The 10999-nt window shown below is 36.1% G+C and overlaps 1 protein-coding gene across 1 annotated transcript; it reads right to left on the minus strand.

Moving 5' to 3' along the window:
* Positions 1 to 146: 146 nt before the first annotated feature.
* On the minus strand, positions 147 to 5715 carry LOC122078977 (protein DETOXIFICATION 27-like). The gene is made up of 8 exons (XM_042645185.1): positions 5383 to 5715; positions 4718 to 5259; positions 4502 to 4588; positions 4349 to 4405; positions 2143 to 2381; positions 1708 to 1826; positions 1176 to 1262; positions 147 to 675 (listed from the first exon to the last, which is right to left on the minus strand). Exons 1-8 carry the CDS (start codon positions 5662 to 5664, stop codon positions 577 to 579), a joined length of 1512 nt encoding a protein of 503 aa, XP_042501119.1. The 5' UTR covers positions 5665 to 5715; the 3' UTR covers positions 147 to 576.
* Between the last annotated feature and the right edge of the window lie 5284 nt (positions 5716 to 10999).

Here is a 10999-nt window from a genome sequence, read left to right on the forward strand (position 1 = left end):
GTGGGGGGAGGAAGAGGGTTGTGGAAGTCTTCAGGAACTCTTGGAAATTTGAATTCTATTAAATGGTAAGAAAAAAAGCAAGGCCAATAAAGCCTCTGAAGAAACAACACCATACAATTAAAAAAAAAAAAAAAAAAAAAAAAAACTAAGAAAAACAAAACACAATAATGGCAATGAAACAACATACAATTAACAAAGAATGAAGCTTTCATGTTGTTGAATCACTCTACTTTGGTGCCAAGTTAAGGCTTATCAAACCTTAAACCTCCAGGACAACCACAGTATTAACCCTTCAAATAATACTCTGATTCTCTCCCAATCTAGTAAATGGTTAAGTAAATTACTTAAGCTTCGTCATCATATTGGGGTCGTTGAGCAGGTTTACAAATTTCATCTGCAAGTGCAACAGTACTAATGGATCTTTGAATCACAAATGGTGGGGCATTGCATCTCTGCCAAATAACTTCGATGATTGATCGATCGATGATGCCCAAAGAATCACCAACACGCTTGTAAATTCTGCATTCCCTTTATCTGCTAATTTATGGGATTAATATTGATGCAGTGACACTACTGTTAGTGAGAGTCTTCTATTAAATTTGCTGTGATTTGGTTTTCGCCGTCCACCTCATCTTCTTTCGCCCATTTCTTTACCTGTGAAGTTGCTTTCCTTGCCTGTAAATGAAGAGAAAAAGAGTTATGTACAAAGGGCACTAGTATATCCTCCCCTAGAAGTTCAGAGAACCTTTACCCTAATTGGGAGACGGTTCCCTAAAAGGCAGCCTAACCCCTGAACTAGCATGAGGGTCAATGGGAGAACTAATAGATGTATCAACATGGACGAGATTTCAACCTTTCGTGAAGATTTGGGACAGTCATTTCCCCTCCCATTATGTCTAGAGAGGCCACCTGCCTTTTAAACTTCTTTTGTCCTATTCTAATCAAACATCATATATCATTCATTGCATGCCAGGCTAATGTAGGAAAAGATGGGCTATTAAAGCCCAAGCCCATCTCTAGCATGCAGAATGAGGCACATAGCTTGGCCTAGGCCCAATTCTTCCTCCTAGTGGGCTATAATTGGGCTGGGAATTGTCACTTCTATAAGTCAAAGTGCACATTAGGACTAAGGCTAGACATTTACGGTAATATATTTAGTGAATTTGAATTTTTACCTCGTTGTCCCAGTCACATCGAATGATGGTGATGGCCAATAACAATGTTTGGACCCCGGTCCCACATATCATCCCAATCCAGATACCCTGATTTTCACGTTGTCCGCATCATTAGAGGAGAAGAAGAACAAAGACAATCATACCAATGGCACAAAAGGTTTTTTCAAGTGGTTCTTAGATAAATTTCTCTAACATATTTCAGTTATTTGATTCATATGGAGAATTGGTTAGGCAAGTTTAAAGATGATATAGATATTTTACAAATCAAATTTAGTGGTCTATCTCAATCCTATTACCAAGAACTTGAGTTTTTTTTTTCTCAAAAATTTTATTGAATCCAACTTTGATTAAATAATTTTGAAATGTCAATAGTGAAATGTAGAGATGTTGGATCTGAAACTTTAGGCATCATTAAATGATTGCGTGGACAATATGTAAACAACAAACAATTATTAAGGGTGTGATGGAAAAATCTCTCTCACTCTCTGCCTCTCTCCAGTAAGATAAATGAGATGAAAAGCTAGAAACATACCTCCACTCCAAGATTAAAGATCCATCCCAATAAAATTCCAAATGGGACCCCAATGATGTAATAGGAACCCAAATTTATGTATGCCACAAAAGCTTGCCATCCCGACCCAACAGCCACTCCTACATTAATAGATGAGCCAATCCAAGTAGAAGATGTTAGAGAATTGGTCAGTTGGTATGCAATACCATCTTGAAAGGTGACCATAATTAGCAAAGATAATTATCGAATGGGAGAAAATTATGACTTGTGTAAATTATTGAGATTAAATGACACAAATCTCTCTATTTTAATGAAATAAAATCCTAAAATGGGCTTAAGGGTTTGTTTGAATAATACCTCTAAAACTTGTCATTACAATAATCAACTATTCCACCAATAATGAAATCCTACAAAGTATAAATGAAATGAAATGAGATGAGATGAGATAGTGCTGACCAGAGAGAACAGGTTGAACACTATTGAAGAGGATGGTGAAGACCAAGAGGACAGAGAGCTTGTCGACAGCAGTAATAACGTTGTAGCTAGATGTGAAGATAATTGCAAAGTTGCTATGAAATCCGATAATTAGCACACCAAATATGAGACCAAAAATCATTGATGTTACCACTGATACTATTGTTGCAAACTTTGCTCCTTTCCCGTTCCCTGCTCCTAGCTCGTTTGCTACCCTTACTCTTTAATTCGTCCATAATTTCCACAAAACAAACATATATACACACATTATTAGTTCATTTCAATCTCATCAAAATAATATTGATCAACATAATAATAATAATAATAATAATAATAATAATAATAATAATAATAATAATAATAATAATAATAATAATAATAATAATAATAATATTAATATTAATATTAATAATAATAAATACAATGGATGCATGGAAATTTTAGAGTTGAGTTATGCTCTTTTGGAACTCATGGGGTATTATTCTTTTTTTTTTTATGACACAAAATGTTGATTAGTCATTTTGAATTTTAATTGGATAGGGAAGGGAATATTCCACAATATAGTCGATATCTCAAATTTAGTGAACCATCTTACATCTATATTATGACACGCAAGCAAACATTATGTTTCAACCCTCTTTGTTTTCAAATATATTTTACTTTTAAAAAGTTTTAATAGTATTTTACTGACATGAGGCAAAATTAAGGCATGAACACAATGTTCACTAAAATTGTATGTGGCATGCTTGACCCATGAGTTGTTATCCTATTAACTTCATGTGAACTTTCATTGATCCCTACGTTGGTGCAAAATTCACGCTACCCATCTCCCTTAAATTAAGTCAACGTGTTATATTTATTATGAGGGAATAAAGTTCTAAAACTTTTCACGAAAACAATATTCTGAAAACAAATACATCACTTGTTATACGTTAGTGAGGGAATAGAGTTATGGAAGCACATATATAAATAACAGAACACAATAAATAATTATGGGAAAAAATTCCCCACATCGTTAGATTACTATACTAAATTTAACACACACACACACACACAAAAAAAGTAAAGAAATAAAAAAAAATAATAACATGTACAATACTATTCATATAAATGTATTTTTTTTTTCCCTTATCAAGAAAAATATCTAAAAACAGGGTTGTACATGGATGTAGAAAACGCTAGACGGACAACGTTCATCCTCCATTTTTTAAACAAGAGGATTGGGCATGCCATCAGCTTTCGGTAAACTAACAGCATACAAAGGGTTTTAAATCTTAGGAATAGGATCGGTCCTTATCAGTCAAGATTAGTTGGTTTACCCTTACTTTTCGTGTATAAATATATATATATATATATATGATTTTTTCCTTGATCCAATATTTGATAAGGTCAAGTATCAATATCGATACAGGACAATTCAATACTAATACTTAGAACCCTGGGCATACACCAATCGCAATACTGAACACATGATCAGGGCAAGAGGCCTTCTCCTAAGGGAGGAGAGGACACATGTTGTGCACCCTAGCGGCATGCTCAACCTTTTCCTTTTTTCTTTTCAATTATTTTTTTATCTCCTATTATAACAATATGGTCCAATGTGAATTATACTATTTCTCAAACCATCATTGGTGGAACGTGGGAGACTTTCCAAACCCTTCCCTATAATAGTTTATACTAGCTAGATCATGATTGACTATTGATATTGACAACGCCATAGTATAGTCATTCGTGGGTGGGTATTACAGGGTATTAATTTACTCCAATACAAAGCAAGTTTCAAAACAACTACTTAGCTGGTAGGTTTCACTGTCATTAGTTATTTAAACACAACATGCTTCATAGAGAAATATTATTACTTTCTTTTGGGTATATAGAAATACTTTCACCCATTAAATATTAGTTATATCTTGAATTTTTGACACTAACCATATGTTTTACTATTCAAATATCTTGACCAGCTTGATTTTTTCTTTTAAAATGAATGTGTCGGCCATTAAACGGTCCATAACTACTGTTGGAGGATCGATCCTACAAAAGAAAAAGAGGTTTTTGAGACGGAAGAACTTCCTCCTCGTGGTATTAGTGGTATCCCTTAAATCTCTCTCTCTCTACCACATAGGAATTATTAATTTAACTAAAAGGAACTAACAAGAAGACAGAAAAAAAAAAAGGTAAAAAAAAGTACCCAGTTGCCGCAAAGAACGCCAATGGAATCATCATTTCCCATCCATTAATGGTCATACTGCCAAAGTAATAACAGACCCCACAAGATTAAAGATAATCAAAAGAGATTAAGATGAGAGACTCAAAAGAAATGGTTTGGTTAGATGTATCATACCAGATGGACAAAGCATCTACTGCAATCTTTGCGTTCTTCAGATTCCCTGTCATCAATATTATTATTCTGTAATACCAGTTCTCCAAGCTGCCAAACAAACATAGGAGGACATAAGAGTTGAGAACCCAAGACAAGAAAGCAATTGTTTTTAATCCTCTCACAGGATCAGGCTTTAAAAATTGAGATTCAAAGGAGCAGAGAGGAATAATGGCGTACCAGAGCATAACACCTGAAGCTGCAGAGAGCTTGAGGAAGTCCCAAAGCCCAGAGAAAGATTGAATAGAGAAACCAGTCCAAGAGAGAGGGCATCCACCACAAATTGTGTAAGCCAATAATCCAAAAACCAGAACCCACCATGAGAAGTTAAGGGTAATAGCAGTTCCAACCAAGCCTAGCTTGAAACCATACACAAAAAGCCAGCTCACGAAGATATGAACGATCAGACCCACCAAGGAAACCCAGGCAATCACTGCAGTCTTAAGCTGGCACTGCAAGAACCTCTGTAGGGGAAATTGGAATGCAAAGCTAAAGTGGAGAGGGATAAGCCAGACAGCCACCATACCCGACTGTTCCGCGACATCCTCCGGTTGCCCCATCAATTTCAGAATGGGAGTGGCGAATACGTACATGGGGAGAAGCAGAACAGAGCAGAGAAACAGAACAATCCATGATCTCTGCATATATATTCCCAACATATGGAATTTCTTGGCTCCAAATGCCTGTCCACATAGGGTCTCCAATGCACTAGCCATCCCTAACTAATAAATCCAATAAATAAATAGATAAATAAAAACCCAGAGACTGTTATTTATAGAACACTAATTAATGGAAATATTAAAGGGGGTAGCAGAGCAAAGGAGAGTAGAGAGAAGATTAGGTACCAAGAGACCGAAATTGAAGCCAACAATGACATTATTGGCGATAGAGAGGGAAGCAAGCTCGAGATCACCAAGGTGGCCAGCGAAGGCTTGGGTAATAACGTTCATAGAGAAGGAGGAGACACGGCTGAAGATGGCTGGACCCACGATGTGCCATAGCAGCTTTGATTCAATCCAAACCCTCTTCCGTAAATCTTCCTCTTCATCATCAGTCTCTCTTATTGATGGTACTTTCTGCAACAAGGGAACCGACTCTTCCCCTGTTATGCCGTTGCTGAATTGCATGGCTCCCTTCCCTTGCCTTCCCTTGCCTTCAATTACAGTTTGAGAGACAACAGAGAAGGAGATACTAAGACAGAGAGCCACCAAAGAAGAAAAAAACATATTTATAGACCTTGTTACTTCTGTCACGTTGTCACGTGGTAATTATTTTTTGGGAGGTAAGAGTCACGTGATAATTAAGATAATGGTTAAGTGATGATACGTAATTAGGTGTCTCACTTCTTTCTTTCTTCTTGTGCCTGACTTAAATGTGAAACCGTCTCTCTCTCTCTCTCTCTCTCTGGATTGGAACATAAAAAGGAGCATTTTCATTGGGCGATGAAGATAAACGTGAACGCCAGGTTGGGTCTTCATAGTTCATGGTAGAAAGGATAGGAATCCATCTAAGTTCCTGGGTGGATGGTGGAATCTCCCAAATCACCATCTTTTGTTTTTTGTCATCTGGTTCATTATTGATTATTTGCTAAGTTGGCCGCCTTTATTGTGACGGGTTTTCTTCCAGAGAATTGACGTATGCGCTTAGGTGTCATATGCCAACAGCTATATATACTCGTTTTCAACCTTTAAATCTGATCGGAGCTTATGTGGGCCGATTCAGACTGAATAGGTTTGTGAGGGTTCAAGTAAAAAGATTCTCTCCAATCACCCATAAAACGGCTGGAAAGATTTGAACGCGCACAAGTCGTGTGATGGGTGATTGAAGAAGAACTGGATGCCCAACTGGGAGAAGAGGATCCAGATCCAGATCCAGATCCAGATCCAGATCCAGATCCAGATCCATCCAAACTTCCTCAACGTTTGTTCCAATCTGATTCCAATTCTCAATTACTAAAACTGTGGTTAGCACCAAACATTTATGTGCAGGTGAATGTATCTATGGAGAAACTCTTCTCTCTTCTTATTTATTCTTTGACCAATTCATTAATCTTAGCCCCACCACTCTCATGCACCCAAAATAGTACCAAGGCATCAATGGGAACCCTAATCATGTTAAAGGCACAATCTCCCTCTCCTCCTCAATTGGAGGGGGGAAGGGGGAGGGATGGGGATGGGGAGAGGGCACAGTCTCTTTCCTCAGTGAAACCCATTATTGTACAATTTGTAACCCACCACTCCTATTCATCCAAACTAACCAGTGCATCACGGGACCCCTTCTCCTTCATGTATAATCATGTCAAAGCATCGCTCTCCCTCTCCTCAATGTGTGTGTGTGTGGGGGGGGGGGGGAGACACTCTCTCCTTCCTCCATGAAACTATTATTGTACACTTCGTAATCCACCACTCCCATTCACCCGAATTAGTTTTAAGGCATCATGAGGATCTTTTCCCCTTCATATATGACATGTTAAAGCTACACTCACTTTCTCCTCAATTGGGGAAGACTCTCTCTCTCTCTTCAGTGAAACCTATTATTGAACGATCCGTAACTCGATCTCTTTTCCCATTCAATGGGATTAGTACTAAGGCGTCATGGGAACCCTTCCCCTTCATATATAATCATGTTAGCCACAAGGGAGCATGCATTTTCTTGAATGGCGTTTCGCTTTGTCTTCATTTTTTTAGAACTTTCAATGGCTCCTTCTCTTCTAATATTAACTAATCTATTATTTTTTGATAAAAAAATATTTTAATTATTTTGAGATTTTTTATTATATATATATATATTTTTAAGGGGGACTACCAATTTCTATCATGAAGACATGATCAGGCGATTTTAACAGTTGGATATAGAAGGAGTGGTGTTAATTGATCATATATTAATTTCATAATTAAAATCAATCAAATAGCCCTCCCAGTGTCATGCATGCCTCTATTTGTTAGCCTTCATCCATTTCGTAGTCCTTAAGTTTTTTAATACCTTATTTTTACGACTTAGCCAACTTCAATGATAAGAAGATTATGGGTAATTGGCTCCAGTTCTAAGGGAACAATCAAAGAATGGTCCTGTTTATTAATGAGACAGTCCGGCTCCTAACGATTATGGGAATTAGTACAATGTCCAAACTCCCAATATACGCATCCAAATAATTAAAAACTATTCCTAAGCATACTCCATGCATAAGCATACACCAAATATTTAAAGAGAAAACATCCATTCTTAAGCATATATATATATATATATATATATATACTTAAAACTAGGGTTATATATGTGTTTTAAATGGATCCTGGTGGTTTTGATTCCAATTGACTCTTAATTGTTCTTTTGGTGTTTAAACCATTTAATAACCTATCCCTAAATCATAAAATGATTCTTCACATCTGGTGGGAAAGAAATAAAAAGAAATGGACAACATCATTGCACACTCAAACTTGGATATTAATTATCACATTTGAGATTCAAAATAAAATCTTACACAGTTTTGTAGTATGGCTGGACTCAAATAGGAAAAGCCATCTTCCTCTCAATGCTTCTCCCCCTAAGTTTTGATGTATCATCTTTGTTTTTTGTTTCTTCCCCCCTCCTTGTTTTGTTGTATCTCGGTATCCTCCCATTTATGAATTTTTTAGTTTTTTGAGTTAGGATTTTCCCTTGATTTGTCATTTTGACTTGTCGTCTATCTTCATTTTTCCATTTTGACACAAGTGAGGGATTCTAAGGTCCTCCAATATATCCACAAAATTGTAGTCCTGCGAACTTATCACATGAAAAAACTAATTCATGCTAAACAATCCTCTCGATCGCAGTTCTCGGGGTAAATTTCCTGCTGTCCATAATCTCATGCGTTAAATTGGAATTTCGATCCAATTAAAAAGGGTATTTTGAAAAATATTAAAACCTAAAGGGTTTTTGTAAACTTGTAGACAAAGGGGATTTTTTGATTTTAACGCATGCTTACGAAAGCAGGGTTTACACGGAAGAAAAGTTCTCTAGAAACACTGCTCCCCTCTCTTTATTATTTTCTAGTTTGTCAAAGAACGATAATTAATTGTAAAAGTCTAAAAAATATGTGGCCCAACGCAGTTTGAGATTATGAATATGGATTTGGTTTTTGAGACTTGGAGAGTGATTGAATTGATAAATAACTAAGCCAAACACTTTTTTTTTTTTTTAATAGAAGAATTTACAACAAAATATAAAATCCAAACCAACCAAATTGGAATATATATATATATAAAACCATCAGTTTAGATTTGTATAAACGTTAGAAACCCAAGTTGCCATTAGATCCTTAATTTCTGAAGAGGCATGCCAGGGTGGGGTTCTCTAAGTGCTTGTCGAAAATTTCCAAAGACTTTTGTGGACAATGAGGATGACAATTAGGATGACACATGCATGCAAATAACATTGTTTTTTAGTTTGTAAAATAGAATTTTAGCCTATTAAAGAGAGAATCTCTCTATCTCTTAACAATTAACACAGCACATCTAAGATTGCCAAAGTCTCCATGTGGTAGAAGTATAGTTAGTACCAAGGGTTTAGTTATCGGTATTGATTTTAGTTGATATTGATAAATGTTAAGTTTGTCTCGAATTCTTGACCCGTTTTGAAGATTGACCCGATCCGACATATTTTGGTGGCGACCCGAATGGAAAATTTTCTGAGATCTGTGATGGAAGCAGAGGGATCGACCGCGACCCAATGGGTCGAACCGCTATTTGGAGTATATATATATAATGTACTGTTGCTTGTTGAGAGTCATTGTATTCTAGGGTTTTCACGAAGCTAGGGTTTCAGGGCGAGTTCTTCCTCGCCGCTGTTAGGGTGTAATCTCTCTTCTGCATAGTGAATCATCTTCTTCTTCGCCCGAGGACGTAGCACACCACCCTGGTGTGTGAACCTTGTTAAATCTCTGTGTCGTACGGATCTATTGTCTCCCTTTTATTCGTATTTCTTGGTGTTTGATCTAACAATAAAATATTAATCTAAGATCAACTGTAACGATCATGATTTTATTCTTGATATCAATATGATATCTAATCCAAATTGGTAAAATAATAGGATCGGTTTCTACTGATATTAATATGATATGATCGATACAACTGATTCAATATCGATACCTAAAACCATGGTTAAGACTGTTGATTAAAGAAAACTTGCTTGATAATTGGTGCAGTGGGCCAGGAACCTTTCTCCATTAGAGACTGAAATGATCTCCCTCCTACTCCAATATCTTTCATTGGATCAATGAATTAATTTATTTTTCACCCCAACAAAAAAATGAATTAAGTTATTCAAAGTGTATTGGTATCAAGTAAGAATAATAAATAAGATTTTGATTGATTGTCCTTACTTGTTGCAAAACCAAGAAGTCATGGATGATGATGAACTGTTATCTAGAGTTAGTATTATTCCTCCAATAAGAACATATCTTCAGGCTAGCACGTCAAGAGAGGGTATCTATCATAGTAGACATATCAAGTGCTGTTCCACCTTCTCATTCCCTCTCCAATGATACCCTAAACCTCTAGTGACGACACTACTCCACTGGTTATCACATAGTAATCGCCTTCATCTCTATCCAGCTGGTAGAAATAAAAATAGTTATTGGTTCATCTATATATGTATAATCCATACTTAATTGACACCTATAATGTGATAAGACTCAAAATTCAGGAACTACTAAGTTCAGTCCCATTTGATAGAAGAGATGGGAGGAGGATCTAATAAGAGTATGCCCCACACGGATCACCACATGTACCCCATTATGGCTTACATGTAGCCCCAGCGACTCAATCTGGAGACTATTATATGAGATTAACACTGTTGCCAATACATCAAAGAGGTGATTGGGCACTAATTATCTAGCTAGCTTAGTTGAGTACATCATTACATAATTTTTTCAATCTATTAAAAAAATAAAAAATACAAGTTTGAAAGTGAGATATCCAAGATCATTGTCTAATATTCTAGACAATCTATAATTAGATGTAGATGCAATCATTGTTTAATACATTGTCACGCATTTATTGAGTATCTTGTAGAATGGTCAGATGTCTTATTTCAAGGCTAATCTTAAATATAGGTTCCGTCACGTATTGAAATTTCCCTCTTGTATCCATAATATCATTTGATTTTACCAGCAAAATGTTGACTTTTGGCCTATTTCCCTAAGCATCATATATCCCAATGGCACGATGTGTTTGGCAACCGAAGAGTTAGTGATATGCAAACAATATTCCATTAATTTTGTTAGGAAATTTTTTTTTTCCTTTTTTGGTTAGAGAATTTTCACTTAATTTAAAAAAAAAAAAAAAACAATAGTTGAAAAATCAGGTTTTGACTGGGGTGAATAACCTAAGTTGATTTAAAATTTTGGAGAACCTGTCAAGAGTCATGCAGACTCGGCTAGGGTTAGAAATGATTTAGCTAGGTTTTGACAATGTTGTTGACTAT

Source organism: Macadamia integrifolia, chromosome 5 (genome assembly GCF_013358625.1).
Source record: "Macadamia integrifolia cultivar HAES 741 chromosome 5, SCU_Mint_v3, whole genome shotgun sequence".
In the NCBI taxonomy this organism is placed as follows: Eukaryota; Viridiplantae; Streptophyta; class Magnoliopsida; order Proteales; family Proteaceae; genus Macadamia; species Macadamia integrifolia.